The sequence below is a fragment of the Syngnathus scovelli genome, chromosome 21 (assembly GCF_024217435.2).
Source record: "Syngnathus scovelli strain Florida chromosome 21, RoL_Ssco_1.2, whole genome shotgun sequence".
Lineage (NCBI taxonomy): Eukaryota > Metazoa > Chordata > Actinopteri > Syngnathiformes > Syngnathidae > Syngnathus > Syngnathus scovelli.
The window spans coordinates 3,148,986-3,175,539 of record NC_090867.1 but is presented as its reverse complement, the minus strand read 5'-3'; the positions used below and the strand labels follow the sequence as shown (position 1 = coordinate 3,175,539).

Here is a 26,554-nt window from a genome sequence, read left to right as displayed (position 1 = left end):
AGGAGTTGCAGTTTTGATACAAAATAGATGTTGACACTGTTGAATTCTCATTCTTTCTTTAATTGAGACCATGTATTGCATCGAAGCATGGTTGCATGTTCAAACAGCTCTTTTAAAAAAGTACAAAGGAAACAACATTGTAAGAATAAAGAAGAAACCAAATCGCTTCATACCATACATCAATTCAAACTGGCCTTTTTCCAGTTGAGGTTCTATTAACTACGCTCAGTCCAACAGCATTATTATTCTCATACATGTTTAAAATTAGGTGATTAATTCCAAAGACAAACCCATTTATATTTAGAAAAAGATCAAAAGAAAGAAACAGTATCACCCAGTGACAAGATTTCTGAATCAACAAAGACCAATGACCTGCATATTTTTATTATCAAAATAATTTGACGAAATATAGTCAACGAATGCTAAGTATATGCAACGACACATTATCAGTAGGGTAAAACTAACCTGTCTCAGATAACATTTATATACAACCAAAGAGAGCGTGTCATTTTTTTTAAGCCAGATACATTATTGCAATAGTCTTAGGGGCAATTAGGGCGTGATTTTACGACTGTGTATGCAAAACCAGATGAAACTTGATTGCACACACAAATTGATGTGGGAACTGACCAGGCACAACCTGGATTGCATCCGCCAAACGTGATAAATGGCAGCGCAGGAGTAGGGCAAATTGCCGCATTTATCAGAGATTTTTTTTTTTTACACCTGAGACAAATTGTGCTGACGTCAAATGCCAATAAAAATTATTTTAAAAAATATCGTCTCTTCAGAAATGCGCTTTTGGAGCTTCCGGGTGATCATTATAGTGTACTGTCATTAAACCTAACATCAACAGCGGGAAAAATAAAGTGAATATTAGACATCTACTAGATCTGCTGCCTATCAAAGTGCATAATGTTTGACTGAGAAACAAGACAATCCATTTTACACCTTCACCCCTTTTCAGTATAGAAGCAAACGTTCTTGTTTTATGGTATATACTGCAGTGAATATGCAATATTATTAATATATAGAAATGACTTAATGCTAATTTCAGACTATACATTTTAAAGTTATCTGCAACTTTCATCACCACACAGCATACATTGGAGATGGCATTTTAGATGTTTTACACTGTACTGTTAGTCCCAAAGTAAAAGCCAGTTGAATGCTAATGTAGCAAAATAGAATCCTGGTGTCTTCTCACTTCTATGACAGTGCTCAGTCGTTTTGATTGGATCCTGCCTTTTGTTCACGGGTAGTTCACTCCAAAAAATGGCCGCCGTCCATTTGCACTTTGTAGTCTTTCGTCCATCTTGTTGAAAGATTTCACTGTTTTAAACGTTCGCCCTGGTTCATCAGTTAGCAACGTTGAAATCAAAGCTGCTTCGTGTACCAAATATAGCATAAGATAGCTGCTAAACGTTGATTAGTCTTTTCACTACTTTTGGGGGAGCTGAGTAAAAGTCAACATGTGTGGTGTTATTGTGTTTGAATACAAAGCCAATAAAAGGTTGATCCTTGGACTGGAAGTCAGGCTTTCATCGGACATTAATGGAAGTGGGACTCAATGATCACAGATAGGCTTCGACCCGTTCCCATGGTTGCATCTCCATAAAGAAGCCCTCATACAGGCCAAAGCTCTGATCCAGAGTCAGTGGAATACCCTGTGCCTCTTCCTTGAGCTCCTCCCAGGACACCACCTCCTCCGGCTGCTCCTGGAACAGGGAGGAAGCCTCTTCGAAATTCTGCAGCTGATTTTGACTCTGCAGGAGCTGATCTTGTCCGTCCAGCTGTTGCGGATGCTGCGGCGGCACGTGAAGCTCCGCCATGTTGACGGCCGAGGCGACGCTCATGTCCAGATAAGCGTAGGACGACTGGGAGGGATTCAGGTGCTGGCTCGGTCCCATGAGGTCTCCTGGGCCACACCAATGCCCCAACCCGGCCGACTGCTGCCTCCCTTGCATGGTTACCTCCATCTCGCAGCCCAGCGAATTCAGCGCCGTGTTGAGGTCCAAATCCTCAAAGGTGCTACAGTTCCCGCTCAGGACATCATCAAAAATGGACGTCAGGTCGAAATCCCCCCTCAGGATGTCTGTTTTTGGGGCCTCCGTTGCCAAAAGAGGGGACTCGGTCGCCCTTATGGCCTTGTTGTGGTTCTTCCGCTTGCTGCCTATATCCTTGCCACTTTGATAAGGGCAGCTGTTATGGGTACTGTGGCTACTCGAAACCAATTTGTTCTGTCTGTGGACAGACCCGCTATTGTTGTTGTAGCTGTTTGCAGACATCCTCCGGCGTTTGAAGATGCCGTTGACAAACATGTCGGCATACTGAGGATCGATCTGCCAGAAACCTCCTTTGCCAGGCTCGTCCTTCTGTCTGGGGACCTTCTTGAAACACTTGTTCAGCGACAGGTTGTGGCGGATCGAGTTCTATGAAATGAAGGAACATTTGAGCTACAGTACAAGCTTGTGTGGCTCTCATCACAGATAAATAGATCTGTAGGATAAAACGTTTATCATTGTGGCAGTCAACAGACACACACAAAAGCTCCTGTTAGCCACTGATCACACTTCAGACACTCGCATGCATAGACTCACTAACAGTACGTTAGAGCGACTTAACCAAAAGAGGTGAACTTGGAGGAAAGGAGATGTGTATTTTTTGTTGTTGTTTGGAAGCAAATTCCCCTAATGAGGCTTTCAAGGAAGCTGTGTCGTGTACTTTGAAAACATAATCAGCTGTGTTTAGCTGATAGCTAGCTTAGCTATCTCTCAGGAGCCCTCATTAGCAAACACACTTAGTGCTTGCTCCACCCCTCATTGGTAATAAAAATATAAATCATCATCAAATTGTGTATTTCACCATAGTTGTCCCCCCCAACACTCTCCTACAAGATTGGGGTGTGTGATGATGGTGACACAAGAGCCAATTACTCGTCCCTCGCTCACACACTCATTTATCTGACTCATCAATAATATAGAAGGAAGGCTGTTTTCAGTTACCTGCCAGCTGGGCTCCGCGTGTCTGTAGTAGCAGAAATTCTCTGTGATCCAGTTGTAGATGGTGGATAAAGTCACTTTGGGCTGCTTGCTGGCTTCCATGGCCATGCAGATGAGCGAGGCGTAGGAATACGGCGGTTTGATTTTTGGGTTTGTTTTGTAGTCAACCTCCGCTGGGGGGGAAGCTTGGATTGGGATGGACTGGAACGCACTGCCGAGATGCACGTAATTGGAGAAGCGCGGCACCAGAGTAGTGTCGCTCCCGGAGGTGACCGGGCTGCCGAGGTAAAGCGGCATCCCCGTGGCGGCCGTGTCCCCGGCAGGAGGGCTGGAGGGGGAGTCGGTGCCCCCTCTGGGAAAGCGTTTGAGAAAAAGATGCTGATGGGAGGAGGGGAAGGAGGAGGAGCAGCCCTGCGCTGCGGCCCCACCGGGACGCTCAGGATCTGCGTTCACGATGGAGAAATTTTGGAGCCAGTGGAGGCTGGTCAGGCTGTCATCAAGGGGGGACGAGTCGGATGCGACCTGATCATCCGGGTACGCCGTCAACCATTTCTCCTTAAACTTATTAGCGTTGTCTGGGCTCGTCAGAACCGGCATCCTGGTTTTTCGTGACGAATAATTAACAGATTGGCATCTAAAGTTGCGTTTTTATTCTGAAAGCGACAAAGCACAATTCTCCCATAAATATAACCACTGCGTAATGAGATCCAAACGTACATAAAGTTGTGTTACAACAAATTAAGATGCATTCAATGACTCTAAAGTTACCTTTCAGTTGTTGTTTTTTTAGACGATGCTGCGCCTGCACCTGTTGCAGTGCGTCCTGCCTCTTCAAGGACTCAAGTGGCGCATCAGGTCCGTGCGCAACAAGTGCATCAGAGGCAGGAGGAGGGCTCGGTTTGGTCTCTCCTGCGGCGCATGTAGAACCACAATGAAAAGAAGGGAAAAGGAAAAAAAACACCCACTTAGATCACTTCCATGTCGACTCTGGTGAGCTTTTGAGTCAACACTGTTTAAGTGCTGTCGAGCCAATACGTGAGATGCCGAGGAGGAAGTACAATAAGATGAACGTAGAGCTCAGGAAAGACTGCCCACCGTCACTTCAAGTGACTGGAGGGAGCTGTGATTGGCTGCTTGGCCTTACCCTTTCTCTCCTTCCCTCTGCCTCTTTTCAAATAGTCTATTTCCATTTCACCTCCCAGCTTTTAAACACACTGAAATTTGACCTGTGCACCTCTTCCGCGCCACACGTCCCGCTATGAGATACTTTAGCACGCCTAGGGATACAAAGAAAAACCTGACTGGCTATTACAAACTGCATTTCGTCACGTTCAGAGTAGTCAGGTGCCCTCGTGCAGATGACTACATGTAAATCACTTAATAATATTCTTTATTATTACATACATACAGTAGGCTACACTCTAACTAGTAAAGTCATAAAGAGAAGAAAAAACTGAATGAAGTGTATGATTTTTTTTATTTTACTTTTATATAATATAGGCAACCATACAATAACCATTTTGATGAGTTAGCAAAATGACCGAAAAACATTTTGCTAACACAGTTGTAAATAATTACATATTTTACTTACATAGTTACAATTCAGATATATACACTAGTGCAGCTGTCTAAAGTAGCATTGAAAACCTTAACAATAAGACTTTGACAAATAAATCAAGATTGTCAATCAAGATTATATTTTTTTATTAATTTACCATTATTATTTATTATTATTTCTGAGCATTTGATCACTGCACTGCACAATATTTTATATTATAGGATATAGGCCTGTCTATAATTCCATAGTAAGTCTATTCTATTTCACTTACCCTTTTCTACGTCTAGTAAAAATGGTCATACAATTTTATGTTCTAGGTTTTATTCATTTTTACATCCAAAACTGAAACTGACTTTTTTTATTCTAATATAACAGTTGTCGTCGAGCACGTCTTTCTGATTTTGAACGAAACACTGCTATCTAGCGGACATAGGCCGCATTACAAATCCCAAATACCCATTAATTGCACCAGTGTGATCACAAATGCTTTTGTCGTTGTTTTGTTTTTCCTAATTAGCTAAACAGTTATATAGGGCATGTATTTCATAATGAGATGATTTCTATTCAAGTCAAGTCAAGTCAAGTTTATTTGTATAGCCCTAAATCACAAACAGTCTCAAAGGGCTTCACATAGCCAAAATTGACAATTATTCTCAAAGCATCCCCTGATCATAAGCTCTCAAAAGGGCAAGGAAAAACTCAAAAAAAACCTGCCAGGGGAAAATGAGAAACCTTGAGAAGGGACCACAGATGGAAGGATCCCCCTTTCAGGATCACCAGGTTATTCTTCAAACGTACAAACAAACACATCTAATGAAGATTTGGAGGGGCAGAGGCCCTGAGAAACACTCGCTGCCCATGCATTGACACTCAAAGAATGTGCATACATTTATGTTAAGCCAGCTGTCGCATCCCGTCAAGAGAGGCTGATTTTAGCAGTGTTTCCAGGTTTGTTCAGGTCCCCTCTTAACAAAGGCCTTGCTTGGTGAGACATGCAAATATTTGAACAGCCGCTCCTATTGTTTCCCGGTTTCCCACTGTCTTCCAGTACCAGGGACTGAGCAGTGAGCAGACATGAATACAGTACTGGCCACAGCACATCTACATATAATGGTTTGGGAAAAGGCGTTTGATGAGGGCTTTTTACAACACCAGTCTTGTAAATGGCATCATTGACCTTTAGTCGGTGTTTAAAATACACACAAGTGAACTACCACACATTCATAATGACATTCATGCATCAATGAATTACTTGATGTTAGCATAACACGTAATTTGAAAAACAAAAATTGCAGTCAATTAAGATTGTATTAACAATATCGTGCATGCACGCAACTTTTTAATTGGATTTATTGGATTCTTTTTAATATTTAGTAACATTTACACGCGTAAAAAATACCCCCTCATCCCGCATAAACATCCATCCATCCATTTTCTGAACCGCTTAGTCCCCACGGGGGTCGCGGGCGTGCTGGAGCCTATCCCAGCCATCATCGGGCAGTAGGCGGGGGACACCCTGAACCGGTTGCCAGCCAATCGCAGGGCACACAGAGACAGACAACCATTCGCACTCACACTCACACCTAGGGACAATTTGGAGTCTTCAATCGGCCTACCAAGCATGTTTTTGGAATGTGGGAGGAAACCGGAGCGCCCGGAGAAAACCCACGCGGGCCCGGGGAGAACATGCAAACTCCACACAGGGAGGGCCGGAGGTGGAATCGAACCCGCACCCTCCTAACTGTGAGGCGGACGTGCTACCCAGTGCGCCACCGAGCCGCCCCCCGCATAAACAGTGGCATTTTATTTAGGATGGCAATTCCGATTTACGTAAAAATTACGACGCTCTTGTTGGAACGGAACTCCGTCGCAAAAACAAACCCTACACGTAATGTGTGTGCTGTACATTATGCGGTCAAGGCTGTTAAATCTTCATTTGTCCGCCAGAGGTCGTTTTTTCCAACTGTAACATTGTTGTGAAACTGCTTCCTACAAACCTGCCATTGATAAAAGAGCGTTTAAATGTTCAAAGGTGCAATCATCATTATGTGGGATTGATTTGTATCTCAGTTTGTACGAAAATGCCATATTTTAATCAGAACCTTGTATTTGTCTGAGTATAATCTGCACATCTGCATTTTAACAAAGGAAGTAGTATTGCGGGAATTACGTAATCCTAATGCTGCTCCGTCACCGCATCCTGTTGTTAGTGTGCTTGATGTGTGTTAGTGTCATATTGAACAAGTCACGCGTGACTGATTTCCTGTCCTCATAATAACAACTTTTTATTTGATTTCCCTCCAATTGCTTGCAGTATGTTATTCATCATTTAATTGAATTGCCTTGTAAATCATTCGGATGTTTCGTACCAGATTAGTTCAACATAAATGCACTACATTTGTACATGCTGCCGTTTTATTTGGCGACAATGTAGCAATTAGGAGTGCATGCAATACCGAATATAAATTCTGTAGTAACAGTGCGATACATATTTGTCGCTTTTTAGACGCATGACTATCGGTTGTGAGGTTGTCCCTAAATTAAGCGATGTAATTGGCGTTGGTGGATTTGTTTACCATATTTGGCAAAAGAGCGGTGCTGCGAGCGGCAGAATTGGACGAGAGCGGCCGTCATTCACAAAAGTCAACCTTCCTGGAGCTTTACAAACAAAGCGGGTGCTTGTGGGACTTGTAGTCCAAAACAAACTGTCGCCGAGAACACTTCTACGTCTTTTTAGAGCTACTGCGTGAATTTCATTGCATTTTCTAAGTTGCTGTTTGAAATCCATCTTTTTCATGTGATTTCTGGATTTGTATATGATTAGGAATTCGTACACGGCAGTCATACACGACCTAAAGCCACGCGTGAGACGAGACCCTCCTGTTTTGGACTACAATTCCCTTGCGCATTGTATTGACTCCATTGGCTAAATAGCGCTGCCAATCACACGAGGTCCCGCCCCCACCGCTCCTACAGTAAATATTTGTGTTTGGCCAGCCGGCTGTAATGGTGGACGACTGAAGGGGAGGAAGACGGAATACAACTCGAGTGAAGAAAAGAGGAAAACGGTCGAAAGTCTGCTTTTGACTTAGGACACGGGTTTCGTCGAAAATGGATGAACTTAAACATCAAGTCATGATTAACCAGTTCGTCCTGACGGCGGGTTGTGCAGCAGACCAAGCGAAGCAGCTCCTGCAGGCGGCACATTGGCAGTTTGAGGTGAGGGGAAAAGAAAATGAAGTCTGCACGCGGCGACTGTTTATGTTTGCGACGATCGACTAGCTAGCGCTTGTGTGCCTCGCCAAACATTCCTACCTCGTTGTAGTCCAACAAACGGGCTTTTCAAACATTTCACTGTAATTGGAAGTTAAATATTAATTTTGCACACAAGATAAAGCTGTAGCAGGGTTGCGAAACGCACTCCCTAAGCATATCCAATTAGACTTCACTCGAGATTAAATTCTATAATCCGACCCACGGTAGCGTTGTTCATGTGTGTGCAATTCCGCAATAAATGGCCACCGTTTTGTCTTGCAAACCCGGACATGCAATTGTTTCGCCACATGCCTGTTCTATTGCGAAACAAGTCACGATCGACCGTAGCGTTGGCTTCTCTGTTGATAATAAAACACACAAAATGTAATCTAACTTCTGTTTTGTTTCTATTTTTTTTTAGACTGCCCTCAGTGCCTTTTTTCAAGAAACAAATATCCCATATGGCCATCATCATCAAATGGTGAGTTTGGGGTGAAAATAAATCTTTAAACTTAAAATGTTGATTTCTTTATGTAGTTAAACAATCGACTTAAGCATTAAACTGTCCTAGGTTGTATGAAGGGCGATACCGACCCTCACAGGCTGGGAGGGTTGGTGTGTTACTAACAATAACAAAGCACATGTCGGCCATGTTGTGAGCTTCCAGAAATACTGTAAACACACACAGGCATCAGCCACGCTGAGACAGAACCTCCAAGGGGAAAAAGAAGGAATTACTAATGCTTTTTAATAAAAAAATATATATATATTTTTTTTTTTTATGAGGACATTCGTTTTAGTTGAGAGCGGAAAATACACACAGTGTTTCCAGGAAGAGGGGCAGTGCCTTTCTCAATAGTCTCATTGTGCTTGTATTCATTTCATTTGCTTGTTGCTACTCCCCCTCTCTCATGACACATCAGCAACCTTGGGAGGGAGGGCAGACACAACATTGTAGGGTAAAGTAGAAGGTGTCGGGGCTATATAAACACATGCACACACTTTAACCTTTTGAAATTTCAAGCACCGCAGTGATTCCTTGACTACCTAGTTTGTCATTTTATAATCAAAGAAGCATACCCTTAAATACAAAACAAAACACATAGCATTACTGTTTTGACGTATGTCTTTAAAGGGTGTGGCGTAGTGTGTGACTTCAGGAGGCCATTTACTATGTTTGGTACAGTCTTGAGTGTCTTCTCCTTGCGAGGAAGGAATTGAAGTATGAATATAAGAAGTTATGTCTTCTATCCCGCAAGGGTCCCTCGTGAAATAAATTGGTGTGATATTTGTACGCGGTAGGTAGCAGATTCTGTTGTCAATATCAAATTTCAAATAACACCTCATGCCTAAAGTGTCACTTTCCTTTCATGTGCATTTCTTATTTTAACTGAAAGTCATTCATTAAATCAAACTCCATTTTAGGAAAGACATTACGATGAGTAAGTAAATCACAACGCTACTTTGTCATCCAATTGCTGGTTTGTTTACTTGTAAGTTACGGGGCAGTGCGTTTTGCCTTATTTTGATTTTTAAAGCCGCTTTAATTATGTTTTCATAACAATGTGGCTCCTGCTCATCGTCCTGTCCCAATAAAAGTATCTTCAATTTAATACATTCCAATCTTTAGCAGACATTGGAGCGCCTCCCGAATATGTGTGGTGTTGTGTTTAGAGGTGTGTTCTTGCGTAATCACAAATTCTTCTTCTCTTTTTGGCTTATGCCAACATGCACGACTTTCTCCTCCCATGTGCCTTATCATGTATTTTGAGGTTGCTCATTGTGTGCGTGCATGCGTGACTCACAACACTAGTACAGTAGGGTGGCATGGCCAGCTTGCATGCCACATTGTTCATTGCTGTAGAGATTAAATTCAGTCTGCTTCAGTGTTCTCAGTCTTAATGATTATTATCATGTCAAATGGCAATACTAACAAAAAATGTTATTAGTAAACCATTTTGTTGCAACTACAATTATGCAAAATAGCTAAGGCAACCTATTTTTTTTAATTAATTGATGAGAATAAAACAATCTGTCTCTGAATGTTCTGAACACTTGCTTTCATTCCAGGGTTGGAGTTGGGGTTAAATTGGCTCATGTTCTTCATTTAAAAAAAAAGCTAAATATTTGGAACTGAGTTGACAATGCAAGTACTGCACTGCCCTTTGCCTCGATTGCATAAAAGACCAAAATCAACTCCAGGCCATTGCCAGAATTCTCAACCGTCAGTGAACCGACTAATTAGTTCCTCTACCCATCTCTACTCGCTAGTCAGTAGAAAATGTCTTTTTGTCTGACCAGGTTGACAGTGCAGGCGAGGTGTCTCTATAATGATAGTTTTTCTGGCCTAGTTAAATCACAAACTGGTACCTTGAGAATGAGATGAGAAAAATCTATCCAGCTCCATTTTTGACATCGATGGAGGTTCTCTTTCAAATATATTTTTATTTTAACCATGGCAACGGAGCATTTCTGGTGTGGGCTGTTCCTAAAGGTAGACCAGCCTTCACATTCCGCTTCACCAGTGTGACTTTTATTGACAAAAAGTCTCTTAATGTTACTTGGCACACACACACACACCAGAACAAGAAGAATCATGGGAGGATTTAGCTTGCTAAATCTCTTTTCGTCATTTAGTTTTTTTTTCTTGACTGCGTGTGCTTGGGCACGCCATGTAAACGTGCTGCCCTTAATCGCACACACTTGCGGTCAAGAGTGTTTGTTTTTCCTTACATGTATGCAGTGTGTCACTCACAGTGCCCTACATAAACCCACATGTGGGACAGTTGTTCACGGGTTATCTCTGTTTTTGAATTGTAGGAGTCATCAGGGCGTGTTGACGTTCTTCTACTCGGGTTTGAAACGGCAGTTAGGGGAAAAAAATGCAGTTTTGTGTAATCTTTGATTGATCCTATCTGCATGTCATGAGGTGTTCTCTAAGATCTTAGAGGGAAAAACAATTGTTCTTCCCAGAGCTCTGTGTTTCCATGATGATACATTCTCCTCATACAGCTTCTATGAACATGAGCAGTGAATCCTCATGTGACCAGAAATAAGGAAGTGGCCCAGCTGGATGACTTCCACAGCTGTCCGGGAACATGTGTCGCCCCCCCCCCCCACCCCCCCAAGCTAACACAGTGACAAAGCCTGCTTTAATCCTGCCACAGTTATGGCAGTTAAAGAAAATTCGGCAAGGGACCCATGTGGTTTCCCGGGAACAAAGTCGGGACTGGGTTGTAATGGGACAAAGACAAAAAAATAAATAAAATACAGCACCCTAAACTGCTGTCATAAAAAAATAAAATTTATCTTGTTAGATAGCACTGCCTCCTCTTATGGATGAGTACCCCCATACTGTGTGATAAAATGTCTGGAACAAACAAAGTTCATTGTGCCGTAATTGCTGGTTATCACTACCATCAATGGGAATTCAGCGCATTTTATTAAGGTCAATGTGCAGTTTCTTTAGAGCAACCAAGCCTTTCTTTCACTTCCTGTGGGTTTGTAGTTTTTATCTCCGAGATTAGACTTGGACGTGATTCCATGTCCATGCTTACAGATGCAAAATTTGCCATTCATAAATCATGACAGGACCGCATCGACTGTCTGCTCTCATTTCTATGTGTCTGGCCACCTTCCATGTGTCGTCACACGTTGACGTTTTAGAGATGATGGGTGAATAAGGGAGACTGTTTGCACCGACGCGGAGTATGCCAATACCAGGTATTTGGCCAGGCTTACTAAGGCCTGCTTTGTATGTCAGCCACAATAGCATAGACAATATTTAATGCATTTTACAGCCACAATAGCATAGACAATATTTAATGCATTTTACCCAATGTGTGTGCTTTTTGTCATGCACAAGAGCAATCCCATTACCGTGCACTAGTGGTGAGGCTGCCATGCCAGGCAGTTGGCCACATCTGAAGTGGCTAGCTCGGGCAGTGCTCTTTCTTATTCCAGCATGTTGCCTTGCACGTTTCCTGGAGCACAGCTTTCCCAGAAGCCTAACCACTCGCACAAAGGCTTTTCAATACACACATCTTAGCGGAAAGATTTCTGCTTCCAATTCACTTCTCTCATCCCTATGCTGCGGTCAGGCCAGGAAAACTACTTGAAACTTTGAAGCCGCTTTTCTTCTGCAGCTAAACATTGCTGTCACATTGGCCCGTTTGGCAGTCTGGCTCGGTCAGCTGACATTTGAACACAGACTAGCTAAGATCTAATCTTACTATTCCTGTGCTCTCACCTTCACAAGCTTAGTTCATCCTTTTTCCTGCTTGCCTGGATCACGTTTGTAAGCTATTTTCTCATCCTGCTATTTGTTCCGAGCAGTGTACGATCCCAAGTTTGCCGAGTGAAGCAAAGTGATAGCACTAGACTCGTTCAGATAGTGACAAATAGTGTTTCTCTTGGCAATCTGAACCCCGAGTGCTTTCCTTGCACCTGCCCTCACTCGTGATGACCTTTGGCCCAGTTTTCGTAGCCGGTCTTTTACCAAGCCAAACTATTTTCCTACGCGAGTGAACTACGGCATCTATTGTTAGCATGCTTGGCATTGTCGCGCGTACTACAGAGTGCAACAAATGTTCCATTTAGTCTCCCACTTGTATCATTTTCCCGTCGCAGGCCTCCTAATGTCTTTCCGTCTTCCTCGCGTTGTTTCACTGTACATTTGACATAAGCATACAAAAACACGAGGTGGACTGGCTAATGATCAACTGTGTACATAGAAGGGATTTCAGCTGCTTGAAGCTGAGTGGGAAGGAGTTGAAAGGTCAGGGTTGGTAACTGTCTCAACTTCCATGCCGGCAAGAAGTCGATTCATTGGACACGTTGGGCGAATGTTTTCACTTTGCGCAGTGATTAACTCATCCACTTTGCCAGTGGAAAAACAGGAAAGTTATCTATTATTATGTGTTTCAAGTTAGCCCAAGTTGTACACAAGTGCCATGTTGTTGCTCCTCTGGTAGACTTTTGACTTTAACTTTCCCCTCATAATCATTCCATCCAAAATAACACCAATGCAATCTTTATTTTATCAACAGTCTGCTTGGTGCAAAACATTTCTTCATTTGCAAATGCACTTATGCAACTGTTGTATTTATCTCAAGGAAACTTGTAGTTTGCTTTCATTTCAAAACGCGTATGTGTGTTTTTTATAGTCTGTGTAAACTTCTGGTTTCGACTATGTGTCTCTACTTGCCGGAGCAATAGGAAATGAGCAGATTGCCATTCATATATTGTAAAAATTAAAAGCCTGGGAGTTTGTCCTGTGGTGTAGCATCACTGAAGATAACGTAACGTAATATGTAAAATGAGAGAACCCCCACTTGATCCTTTAAGCCTGGCACACACTCAAAGTATTTCTCAGGAATGCGTTTGGTGAGGTTTGAAATACCTCCCATGTCATCTGTTTGCACATAAACAAACACGCACCAACGTTCAGCTCACAAACGGTGGAGTTTTTCGGTGAGTTGAAGCTCGCCATTCCCTATTTCTGGTACGGCATCGAGTCTGGCTTGCCAGGCGATGACCACAGAGCCTCAAAGATCTGCGCTCTTTCCTTACAACAGTTGTCCCCATGGTAACGCCTCGCTTGTTGGCTGCGTTTCGAACACAAACTCCCAACTCTTTCTTATCGCCGTGTTTTTTTTTCTCCAAATGGCTAGATTACTCTTGAATTTAAATCACTCTTTGATTCGATCACTTAACACTAGTCGGATTATACCCGGCAGCGTTTCCACTTGGAGCAGTGGCTTCTGTCATTAGAAAGAAAATCAATCATCCTAATCAGTTTTTGATTAACTTTACATTCATTGCTCAGCACGTAGTAAACATAAAGTTAAGCATTAACTGCTTTGTTTCATTCACTTGTTTTTTTTTTGGGGATAATCTACTTATCGTGCCCATTTCTTTGGTCTGAACAGCTTCTTTGCAAATGTGCATCCTTTATTTGTTTACAGTACACAGTCTGGTGCTGAAGTGACCTTTACGGTACAAATGGAGCATTGTTCTTTTTAGACAGTGCATGGAAAATATTTTTTTCCACAATCTCAGTCCTCCCCAAGCAATGTGGTTCTATAGTCAGATGTTGTTAGCATTTCAAAGTAATTCGGATTTATTTTGACCGTTTTGAAATGTTAGAATTCCTCACTAAATTCGATTAATCTTTTACGGCAGATTCCAAAGAGGCATTTTGTTGTTTTCATTCCATGATTAATTTTTCGCTAATTTAATGTGATATCGTTGACAAATATTACATTCAGGCAGTTTGTTCCTAATGATCCCACTGTGGTGACAGATGCTTTTACATTCCTTTCCGATTCTTCTGTTGAGTCTCAAACAAAAACTAAACGTGGCCTAGGCATGTGTTAGCAAAACAATGCAACTGCGTATGTTTATGGATGAGTCAGAGGTCTTGGCAGACAACCTGAGAGGTCAGGTGTCAGGTTTTTGCCTTCATTTTCTATTCAAGGACATTGAAGGCCTCATCCACAGTGACCCATCCAGACGATAAACAAATCCAGACATTAGCCGCCACCATAGTGCGCTCACAAAAAGCCGTACTGTAGAGGTCACGGGTACTTTCTAGGGTGTCGTTTTACCGCAGGAAACAGCCTCAAAGACATGACCCAGCACTTCCTGACAGGAGTGCACCATGCTCACCTTACATAACGGCGTGCCAAAGGGAGAACCTATGGTCCAGTCCAACCTAGTCAAGCGTAACCCTGTGAAATATTAAGCAGCAGCACTTTTAGGGGGCACGCTGGTTCACTTTCAGCTACCCCCTTGTTCGAGAGGAATGCTATTCTCCTGTTGTTTTTCGACCACCGTTCTGACTCCGAGGTCAAGCGCGTGGCAATTTCCATGGCATTACAGGATACAGTGGCTCAGACTGAGGTCGGTGCCATGAAGCTTCAGTGTTTTCCAGCCTATCCTGTTTTTCAAGATTTTAAATTACGTCGTAGTACTAGTTCACCAAGGCGCTTTTTTTTTTTTTTTTAAAGTCTGTGACTTGGGTGTGTGTCCTGTTTACCATTTATTTTTAAGTGGTAAGCCTCCTGGATGAAGGCGGCTCCACCTTTGCCTCCCGCTGGAATACAGCAGGTTGTTGTTTTCCTTGTCACAAATGTCTTGGAGGAAGCTGGGCATGGAGTTGTGTGCAGGAAGTGGGTGAAAGGCACAAAACATTGGCCCTGCAAGCTTCAAGGCACTTGGTTGCTGTTTTTGGTATAGTCATGAGTTTGGTGTGTGTGTGTGTGTGTGTGTGTGTGTGTACTTTGGGTGTGTTGCCTGGCAGCACAACAGCAAGACCGCTGGCACACAATAAGATTATTTTGGTGTCTATTCATAGTGAGGAAAAAACAAGACAACCTGGCCTCTCAGTGAATCATGAATTGATTTGTACATTTATACACACAAAAATACTCCCAAGGGTGTCACTTGAACCAACCTTGGAGAAACCGGATGAAAAGGGGCGGCAAAGGGATGTTTGAGCTTCTGAGCACCATCAGCGCATGGTCACAATGTCTACTTCCTGTTTTGAAAAAGCACTAATCCGTGGTTTTCCTTTCCTACCCTCAGATGTGCACGCCAGCCAACACACCAGCGACACCCCCCAACTTCCCGGATGCCCTGACCATGTTCTCCCGGCTCAAGGCGTCCGAGAGCTTCAACAGCGGCAGCCCTATGTCGGCGTCGGCCGCCACTTCGCCCCCGCCGCCGCAAGTCGGCGGCTGGGGGGTGTCACCCAACGTGCCCAGTGTGCCGCCACCCCCGCAGGGACTCTGGACTCAGGGGCAGCCCCCCACACAGCCCTGCCCCGCCTGGCCCACGGGCGTCAACCCCCACGCGGGCGCCGAGCAAAAGGCGAGCGTAGCGATGGAAGCGGAGAGATGAATTGCCACGCCCCCACCAACCCCCGCCCAACCCCGGAGAGGCGGGCGATTTTGTCTTTCCCCCCCAAAAAAATAAAAAATAAAATGGATGTGGCAAGAATGGACGGACAGATATGGAAAGACGCAAACCAAGAAAAACTTTGGGTGAACAATTTCAAGAGGAGAAAACCAATGCAAATATGAAAAGTAAAAAAAAAAAATATAGAAGATACGCACACACATAGTAATAAGAGAGTATGTGAAATCTTAGTTTTTTCTTACATAAATGACAAGAGAAATATTTGAATTTGGAAAAAAAAAACAGTCATGCCCAAGGATTCTATGTGATGTTCAAGGACGTTCAAGGCAGCAAATTTTGTAGTTTTTGTTCAGCCCCTCTCCCCAACCTTCCCCCCCAATTAATGACCCCCCTAACCCCCCCACTGGTCTTGTTGTGTTTCCACAACTGTCTGTGCTGCATGACGACAAAGGAACTTGCAATGCAGTGTTTTAAAGTGACTGAAGCATCATGCACCAGTGTGTACGTGTGCATTTTCGCTCCAGAGAGCGTCTCTGGTTGGAACCCGTATGTGCAAAATCTATATAAATGTCTATGTAAACACAAATACACATGCGTTTGAGGAAACGCCTCCATATTCTCATCCCCATCGTCAAGGCGGGGCTTCTTCTTACCTCACCTGGTGGTCACCTGACTTCTTTTAGCCAATCAGGGATTCTTCTCAAACCAACCGTTGGCGCTGACGACACAGGACATGTTCTTAACAATTTTGGGGCATTTTTTTTTACCCTCCCCCCAATCTTAAATGCAGATGCCTCTTTTGGTTCATGCTAGCTTATCCACAAATACAACGGCTTATTTTTCAACCGATGTCTACAGCTGTATACTTTTGAGATGATGGGTTGTACAAGGAAAAAACCAAAACATCACTAGTGGTTTAATATAACATTGTTTGTAACGATGATAGTTTTATTATCTGGGAGCCGAGGCGGTTCTGCGAAAGCAGCTAAACTGGCTCCAGGTGGGGGGAGGGGGAGACGTGACTACTCCATTTTTTGACTCTTTGTAAACATTTTGCATGACTTGTCAATAATATCTTTTATAGCAAAATTACACATGCTTTCCAAAGCTAATAATGACAGCTAATTTGAGTTGGATCATCTCACGATAAAAGAGAAATACCCCTGACAGGTTGCTTGAGATGAAGACATATTGGGGCCACACAAAAAAAAAAGAAAAAATGATTCTAGAGAAAAGTTGTAGGATTGCGAAAACTACTTTTGGGTGATAGAAAAGGCTACAAAGCATAGTCAAGAAAAGGGAAGTTGTAATAAATAAAGAAAACAATGGTTTATTGAGACAATTGAAGGATTTCAAGTACGATACCAAAAAAGTAAGTATTGTAAGATTTTATTTGCTTATTTTTGCTATAGTGGGTCTTTTTTTTCTAAAGATTTTTTCTCCTACAATATGAATGTTTCTCACAAAAATGTGGCTATTTGTGTTTTGGAACAAAAACTATTTCTGTTCAAACCAATTCAATTTTGTATAATAGCAATGTCATTTTCTTCATTTTATGACTTTTTGTGAAAAATATTTTTTTGTATAATTTTACAATATGCTTTTTTTTTTTGTGTGGCCCTAATGCTCATTTGTAATTCGAACTTTAAAAAAGACAGGATGCTTGTGCACATGTGGAATCAGTTGCCGGTCCTCCAATTTGTTAAGGAGGGCAAAGGGCAACTCAGTGGGGGTGACCCTGATTTATGGCAATATATTACATGCAGGGTCCACCCCTGGTTTTGTGTTATTTTCATTATTTTATTTTTGGAGATAAATAAAATTTTATCTTGCTGGTGGATGTTTTTTTTTTAAGTCAAACAATTAGGGCAATTTTGAATCTAATGAAAAAAAAAAGTTCCTTGTTTTTATTTTGATCAAACTTGTTTATCAATTCATCTTTCCCTTGCTTCCTACTTTATTTGGTTAAATCTGAGTGTTTTTCTGGGTTGGCCTATTCATAAATGGTTTCTCATGTACGTCCACTTCCCCCACTTTGTATGACTGTATGAGACCATTCCCACAATATTTGTGGACTACCTGATAATTAACTTATCATTTTTGTGAACCTAAATAAATATTGTTTGTCAACCGATTGAAAAAAAAACATTGCTTTTAATGTGTTAATGAAGATATTATGTTATGATATGTTGAGGAATTGTTAACTAACCTCTTTATTCTTTACCCCAATAAGGTATTTTGGTAACACCTCACCCCGAAAGAGTGCCACTGATGAAAAGCAAAATGAAGGATAGAATAGAAGGAGACGAGTTCAGCTGCAAAGCAAGCAACCGGTATGTCTCCTTGAATCGTTGACTCCTCAGATGTAAACACAAAACACCAGCTGTCCACAAGCTTCCAACACATTAGCACAACCACAGTAAATCCAAGACCCCATGTTCTAAACTGACTTTCACACCACTTGCTCCTCTGAGAACTGATGATGAGAGCATGTGCCAATTTGTTGCAACACAAAGAAGAACACTAATGAACACAAGTTGACCCAGAGTTGTAATGAAGGCCGTGAAAATCAGTACATATAACTGTAATTGCCACCTAATTTGATAATTGATTAGTTATGAATTAATTGTTGCTTCTCTGCAAAAGTTGCCTTATTATAGATGCAAGTTGCTGAAAAATTGAACTCACCAGCTAGCAGAACAGGGACGGACAGTGTTGGTGCCTCACACTCCTCGTCAATCTCGATTGCAGACACGTGACCCTTCACCCGCTATTGACCTCTGAGGGTGAGCTGAGGAGCAAAATTGTAATATTTGTCACAACCATCTGCCAAACACTGAAATAACAATCTCATTTTTGTCCATTTGATTTTACCCCCTTAGAAGCACAAAATAGCTGTGTTTTTTTTTTTTTTACGATGTGCTGTAGTTACAGTATTCAAACTAAAAGCTTTTAAATTACGACAAACATTCCGTGTTTTGTTGCAATCAGCCAAGTGTCTCATCACATTTCACAATTTTAATCTGACAAATCTTGACGCAGCTTGTCTGCGTTTATAGCTGCCAAAGATTACAGCAATGTGTGTGAAACCGCAATGAACCCGCGACAATGGCTGTGTGCCATTCCGGCCACTCTTGTGTCCGAGATCCTGAGTGGAACACAAAGCCGGCTTTCTTTCTGCTCTCACTGTTTTATCAGTGCTGCCTGACTGCATGCATTAGCACCAGCCTCAACAAACACACACACACACACACTGGGGGAAGTGACATTCCCATTTCCTGTAAGGCATCTGAATGGCATGAGTAAAATGATGTACTGTAGCAGTATTCCAATACAGTAGGACCAAACCAAACCCATTTAAATGCGATGTGAGCAAAAGAAAAATAACAAGCCTGTAAACTGTAGATTTGTGTGCACGTTGCCATAGCAGCAGTTTTATCAGAGCTGCTTTCAAAGAGCCACTCTTAGGCTTTTTGTGGATACAAAGAACAAAAAAAAAAGCTTGGTAATAATTGATGAATGAAAACGTTACTCAGAGGTTTACTTAATAACTCGTTATATTACTGTCCAAATGTGTTTACTGTGTACTAAATGCTGTCACTCAGTTAGCTTGACATTTTTTTGTGTCCCCAATAAAAAAAAAAATAGGCTTTTATTCAATGTGCAGTCACAGAAAAGCAGCCAGCCAGCCAGGCCTGTCCAAAGTAACTCCACCTCCCTTCTGACAAGGAGATTGGAATGCTTCAAAGTAGATTTTCCAAAGTGAAGCCAGACAAAAGTGTCCCATAGAAAACATTTTACAGGTGAACGAGCAGCTTGTTACCCTGCAGGCTATCGCCACCACAAACATTCTCACACACATGAAGGCAGCTGTTCTTTTGTACCCGAGTGGAACGGTGGCCCATTTCCAAAATATGACTTAGTGTATATGTGACTCAGTGTGCACTTCTAGCTTAGTCTGCTTTTTATCAAACTCGTCTGTGAGGCAGATCTATGCTCGCAGCCATTATGAAACATTCATGATTACCACAGGGGGAATTTGAGAGCAAGCAGAGACCCTGCCAATTGGTTGTACAGAACATAAAATGAACACTTAACATGAATTTGACCATTAGACACATACTGTATATAAACAGTATAGGTAATTATTAAATTCACAACATTGACTTGCAATATCTTGTTTGTATTGCCTTTTGGCTTGCGCCCTTGATTGTAATTGACAGACTTCATTTTTAGTTCCATCATTTTTACCAAATGTCTATTTTTGATCATTTCCAAACCATCTACAATTGGAATGTGGACAGTTGTGTAAGTCCAACTTGTGCTGCAGTAAGATAACGTGCACATGTGAGCTGAATGTGATTCACATGTGGCCTTTCATAGTGTTGATCCCGCATGTTGGCACAGTGCCTGACATTCTCTCGCTCGTCCTGTTTTTACCCCCGACCCCCCTTTCTCCCTCACTAGAGTGGCGCAATGATCGCAGATGTCCAAGAAAGACAAAAGAAACTGTCTCTATTTGATGACATCATTGCTTCAATAAGCATGCTAGCGATCATGGATCAGATTCCAATTCTGGCCAAATTCAGCTGCTGTCCAGGAAATGGCCACCACAATGTCCTACCAAACACACACACATCATATGATGCCATATTTCACACAGTGACATCACTAACTAGATGTGATGTCTCAAAGCAGTAGTGGCACAGGATGATGTCATCATTTGAAGATAGGACACGCAAAGCTCAGGCAATGACGCAATGGCCGGTCTGAGCCACAACCGAATGGCGTCACGGTGGACAGAAAATAATCCTCGGCTACTCGTCTACTGTACAGTCGGCTAATCACAGATTGACCTAGATCGAGCGCAATCATGATAGCGTGACGCTCAAAGAGCCGCTTCCTTTCCTAGGCCTTTGGTTAGCTGTTATGTAACTGCTTCTCGTGACATCTATAGCATCCAAATGTGCAATTTTACTTTTTTAGGAGTTTGTAGAAAAAAAATGCACTAAATAAACTATTGCACCTTACTAATGAGCAACCATAAGAACATCATATTGCGATCTCTGTATGATGTTTAACTTTCCTATGTTATAAAAGCAAATCAAAACATGAAACAAGCCTCTCATTATGACATCAGGAAGATAATTTCCAATTCATCCCTTTTTTGCATTGCATCTCATAGGATTGTGGAAATGTACCTACAACTGTATTTGTAACAAAATGCTATTGCAGCAAATGCTCACTTTCATGGAACACAAGCCGAGAGGCAACATTTGCTGCTGAATAATGAAAGTCACTAGGCACGGCGGGTTGTGTCGAGGCTCCCCTGTGTGACTAATACCCCGACAGGTGGCACACACGCATGTTTTATTGTTATTTGATATCTCACACCTAACTGAGAAGCTAGATCGCACTGCAAAAGCTAACCGCATAGAGGAAGTGAGCTGCTAATATCTAGCCATCCATGTTCGGGCCCTTTTTACTGTTGAAACCAGTCAATCACTAAGCCATTTACATTCACATCAACTGTCACTGAGTGGGAACCCAAAGATGGCAAAAGCATGAAAGTCAGGCGAGTGAACTGTTATATCATCAGTGGCTTGGAACTAAGTTGAGATGAATACATACATGCACAAGCAAATAGATGATGGATGGATTGGTGTTGTTCCCCTGCAGGATTGGTGATGTCATCCATGTAAACTGAGGACACTGAAAGCCTCATCTTCTGCTTGTTAGTGTGCCATGATGACATCTAGTGGTCACAAAACACACCCACGTTGGCTTTTTCATCTGGGGAGTGAAATATAAGTGCAATTTCAATCTAAAGCAGGAAGAATCCTGCAGTTTCTTTTGTTACTGACATCACCATGATGTCAGTGACCCGACAACCCGCAAGCACCATAGGAACAAGGCAACACAAAGCTTTAAGGATGTCACCACCAAAGCATTGCACGGCGTTGAAAGACAAAGGTGTCCTAATGAGGTCACAAGATAAGGCTTCATGAGGTATGATCATGGCGTTAACGCTGACATACTATTGACATTTCACATAATTTCACCTTTAAAGTCATTCTTTCACCCCAAAATCTAATGTACACCTTTATTGATGTTTCAATATTGTGAGCTTCCTATAAATTATTGGTGGAGTTCTCAAAACATAGTCCTCCTGTTTAGAACTAATGTTTTCCCATACATTTAGCAGTACAGGCATTTGTGATTTTGGCATTTGGTTTGTTTTGTTATTTTTCAATACCACTGCAATTCCTTGAATTTGATTCAGTACTAAAGAAGACATCAAAAACTGACTTTTTAATTGTTTGGCTCTTGGGTGCCTATTTAAATATCCTTTGCAAATTATTTTGTATTTAGAAAGGAACAAAATGAGGACAATTTATTGACCCGGCTATTATTGCAGAAATATTGTACATTGTCCGCAGGCACCACGCTGTCGCCATCTCCTGGTCAGTTATGAAATGCTGTCGACAACTGCCGGGAGTTGATTTTATTTTAATTTGGAGTGGCGGGCCCAACATATTTTGTGACCATTTTAGTGGAGCTCTATTTGGTAATATTTCCCAAACTTAAACGGATTGAAAGGTGTCAAGCAAAATATTTTCATATCGTGCAGTAATCCAGCTCAGTAAACCAGCTCAGTGGCCTAGTCGTAGAGTGTCTGCCCTGAGACCCCGGCCGGGTCATACCAAAGACTATAAAAATGGGACCCATTGCCTCCCTGCTTGGCACTCAGCATTAAGGGTTGGAATTGGGGGGTTAGATAGTCCCGAGCGCGGCACCGCTGCTGCTCACTGCTCCCCTCTCCCCCAGGGGATGGATCAAAATCATATGGGGATGGGTTAAATGCAGAGGACAAATTTCACCACACCCAGATGTGTGTGTGTGACGATGATCATTGGGACTTTAACTTGGGACTTTAATCGCCGCCGTTAGTGCAAGTTGCCAAAGACGCGCTTTTGTGTGATTTGAATCGAGCTTTCTCGGCTACTATACACTTCCGCTTCAGCGAGCAGCTCCCTCTTCAGGTTGTTACCATTTGGGGTTTCGAGTGAGTAATGTCAACTTTTTCCAAGCTCTCTATTTGCTGTATGTATGTAATGCATACATGTAAACAATGACATGAAAGGAGAATATTTGTTAGTCGTTAGGTCAGTGGAACTCGCTAGCTCTCGTGAAACAAGAGGTGGAGCGTTAGCTAGCACGCCCACCCACCCACAAGTAACACTCGCTCGGCTGTCAATTAATGGATAAAACGAAAGCGTTTGACTTGAACGTTGTTTTTCCATGTCCAACTTGAAGACTGGAGGCTCCACGTCGGCTGCATGTCGCGAAAGGTACCTCCCCATTTTCCATCTGGCATTATGCCTCTGGCGACGAGTAAGGTGGACCTTAACGTTTGCCTCCTAATCTTAAATATAGAAGGTCGTGTTATATATTGCTTCAAATATTTGGCGTCCAAAATGTTATCAATGGACATTTTAATTAGTCATTTTCCAAATGAATAATGTCCTGTTGATTATTTGGGCATCAGTCAAAAGAAACAAAATAATTGCTCTACGATGGTTAAAGTTACGCACATGTCAATGTAAGAAGTATAGTTTTGAAAAATGTACTTGCATTTTAACTTAAAAGTATGTTTTTGATCATAGTTGGCACACATGAAAAGTGAAAGTGTACCACTTTATTCTTCAAATAATGACTTGAATTTAAAAATACATATAAATCTAAAACAAAATTGTGTATAAGGTATGTTAGTTGGTAGTGTTATGTGCTTGAGGAGCTGATGTGCGATGTCATATTGTCATGGCACACCAGGGAGAAGGTGAGCGCATGCAAGCAGCTAACATCTCTCACAAAACGCAAGTCCCAGGTACTGCTCAATATCATCATCATCATCATCATCATCATCACACTCGTCTGGATATGTTTTTTGATGACATTGATGCAGACCAAGTTAGTGAGAAACGTATATACGTTATAACTATTCATTAGTCAAAACATAAGTTACAATCAAGTACTGAACGGTCAAGACGACTCTGGCCGTGTCCATGATTCAGAGAAAAAACATCAGGCATGCATTCCACAGTTCCTTAAGGGTCATTAAGCTATTTAGGCAATATATCAAAAGTCATTTGTTTTTTCAAAGTCCTCAGAAATATATCAGATCATAAAGTTATAAAAACCTTTCTCATCACCACTTATCAAAAATGTCTAGTTATGTCTTCTTTATTGATTTGGTGTGTAGGTATAATTATATGCTTAAAATATTTTCTTTTATTTATTTAGTATGTGAATATACTTGTCTGCTTATGTACTTTATTCAATGAGGTTTGAGCATATCTGTTTTTGTAGCGAGGCAGGACTTTTTGTATTTCGACCTCATTCCTTCACTCCCTCTGTTGACCTCAGTTTAACTGAGGTCACCAAAATCGTTGATGCCACCAGGGTCCCTCTGTTGGCACACCACGTCCCTCTGTGGAGCTACCAATGAGTGAGAAAAATAAATATAGATAAAATTCATACCCAGACATTTGTAAAAGATGGAGAGTGGAAAGGCAATTGGCCTAGACGACATTCCAGTGACAGCATGGAACTATCAAGGAGAGATGGCAGGGGAAATTTTTAAAAAGCGAGAAGTTCCCCGGAAAGGTGTTGACTTGTATTCCTTATTTCAGACCACGGCGATGCGCAGAACTGTAGTAGCTACAGAGGTGTTGTTATGTTGATTAAGCAAAGCATGAAGTTATCGGAAAGAATGTTAGAAGCGAGGCTTGGAAATCTACTGGCCAAAATAATGGAGAATGTGGCAGAGACGAAGATAGGACATGTAGATGGTTGGTGGTACAGAAAGATATGGAAACGATCGCTCTGCAGTCGCGGCCCCTAACAGGAGCAGCCGAAAGAAGTGGAAAATAAGAAAGAAAATGTGAACGAGAAATACATAAACAAATAACGAAATACATACGTAAAACAAATAACGAAATACATACATACATATATAGTACATACATATAGACACTCGGTCACTCAGCCCTTCAGTCAGTCACTCAATGAATCACCCAATCAATCAATAAACAGACCAACCAATCGATCAATCAATCAATCAATCAATCAACCAACCAACCAATCAATCAATCAACCAATCAATCAATCAATCAATCAATCAATCAATCACACAGGTGTTAACTAATTTGTAATTGTATTGCAAGCAATTTAAACTCTAATGGAATATGATGATGTCCATATCTGTTTTATCAAATTCTAATCCTACTTTACCTTTGTATAGGGCACAGGTGTCAAACTCAAGGCCTGGGGGCCAGATGCAGCACGCCACATGATTTTATGCGGCCCGCGAAGACAAATTGTGCTTTTTATTCGCGTGTCATTACTCGAATTGCAAATTGTCTTCACTTTTAATAATATTTGATTTTTAAATATTAGACCAGTTTTTATTTGTCTGATTTGAAAGCAAGTTACTTGCCAGTTTGTTATGTAGCTTTTACTCTATATAATATGAAGTGCTCACACATTTATTTGGGTATGACAGTCATACCGGTCCTCCGAAAGAAGCTATGACTACACTGCGGCCCGTGAACAAATGAGTTTGACCCCCCTGGTACAAGGGATAGCCTTCTCATTGATCAATCACGTATCTTAAATCATGCTTTTCCTCCTTTGAAGCGACTATGTACTTCAAACCCAAACGGCACCATTTTATAGGGAAAAAACTTGTCGAATCTGTTTGTTTCCGACATTTCACCTTCCTGCTTGAAAGTCTGCGCTGAGCAGCTGGCGCCCACCTTTGCACGGATCTTCAACCGTTCCCTGGAGCTGTGTGAGGTGCTCTCGTGCTTCAAGAGCTCCACCATCGTTCCAGTGGCCAAGAAGCCCGCCATCACAGGTATGAATGACTATAGACCTGTTGCACTGACATCTGTGGTCATGAAATCTTTCGAGAGGTTAGTACTGAACCACCTGAAGGATGTCACGGGCCCCCTGCTGGACCCCCTCCAGTTTGCCTACCGGGCAAACAGGTCAGTGGATGATGCGGTCAACATGGGACTGCACTACATCCTGCAACACCTGGACACCCCAGGAAAGTACGCCAGGATCCTGTTTGTGGACTTCAGCTCGGCGTTCAACACCATCGCTCCTGACATCCTCCAACAGAAGTTCATCCAGCTTGCGGTGCCTGCCTCCACCTGTCAGTGGATCACCAGCTTCCTGACCAACAGGAGACAGCGCGTGAGGCTGGGGAGCATCACATCTGACACCCTGACCACCAACACTGGAGCCCCTCAGGGATGCGTCCTCTCCCCACTGCTCTTCTCCCTCTACACCAACGATTTCTCCGCAAGTGACTCTTCCGTGAAGCTCCTGAAGTATGCAGACGACACCACTCTCATCGGACTGATCCAGAACGGTGATGAGACTGCGTACAGACAGGAGGTGGAGCGGCTGGTCCACTGGTGCAGCCAAAACCACCTGGACCTGAACCCGCTCAAGACCGTGGAGATGACAGTGGACTTCAGGCGAGGCCCTTCACCACTTTCACCCCTCACTATCCGCAGTAATACTATTGTCTCATCAGACACCTTCAAGTTCCTGGGAACCACAATCTCTCGGGACCTGAAATGGACCGGACACATAGACTCTGTCCGGAAGAAGGCCCAGCAGAGGCTGTACTTCCTGAGACAGCTCAAGAAGTGCAACCTGCCACGGGAGCTGCTGAAGACCTTCTACACTGCCATCATCCAGTCTGTCCTCTGCACCTCCATCACTGTCTGGTTTGGATCGGCCT

General features: G+C 42.4%; 2 protein-coding genes across 2 annotated transcripts; one reads left to right on the top strand and one right to left on the bottom strand.

Annotated features, from left to right (window-relative positions):
- Window positions 1-39: 39 nt before the first annotated feature.
- Window positions 40-21,401, bottom strand: foxj1b (forkhead box J1b). Its single transcript, XM_049758679.2, has 5 exons — window positions 21,367-21,401; window positions 18,424-18,526; window positions 3,771-3,911; window positions 3,006-3,655; window positions 40-2,432 (listed from the first exon to the last, which is right to left on the bottom strand). The coding sequence occupies exons 4-5, from the start codon at window positions 3,597-3,599 to the stop codon at window positions 1,575-1,577; spliced, it is 1,452 nt and encodes a 483-aa protein (XP_049614636.1). The 5' UTR covers window positions 3,600-3,655; window positions 3,771-3,911; window positions 18,424-18,526; window positions 21,367-21,401; the 3' UTR covers window positions 40-1,574.
- ubald1a (UBA-like domain containing 1a) lies at window positions 7,532-16,970 on the top strand. Its single transcript, XM_049758727.2, has 3 exons — window positions 7,532-7,779; window positions 8,237-8,296; window positions 15,403-16,970. The coding sequence occupies exons 1-3, from the start codon at window positions 7,672-7,674 to the stop codon at window positions 15,715-15,717; spliced, it is 483 nt and encodes a 160-aa protein (XP_049614684.1). The 5' UTR covers window positions 7,532-7,671; the 3' UTR covers window positions 15,718-16,970.
- Window positions 21,402-26,554: the final 5,153 nt, after the last annotated feature.

Coding starts and splice junctions, on each gene's coding strand:
- foxj1b (XM_049758679.2), bottom strand. CDS start 3,599: ATGCCGGTTCTGACGAGCCCAGACAACGCTAATAAGTTTAAGGAGAAA. Junction 2,433..3,005: donor ACGCGGAGCCCAGCTGGCAG/GTAACTGAAAAC, acceptor TTCATTTCATAG/AACTCGATCCGCCACAACCT.
- ubald1a (XM_049758727.2), top strand. CDS start 7,672: ATGGATGAACTTAAACATCAAGTCATGATTAACCAGTTCGTCCTGACG. Junction 7,780..8,236: donor CGGCACATTGGCAGTTTGAG/GTGAGGGGAAAA, acceptor ATTTTTTTTTAG/ACTGCCCTCAGTGCCTTTTT. Junction 8,297..15,402: donor ATGGCCATCATCATCAAATG/GTGAGTTTGGGG, acceptor TCCTACCCTCAG/ATGTGCACGCCAGCCAACAC.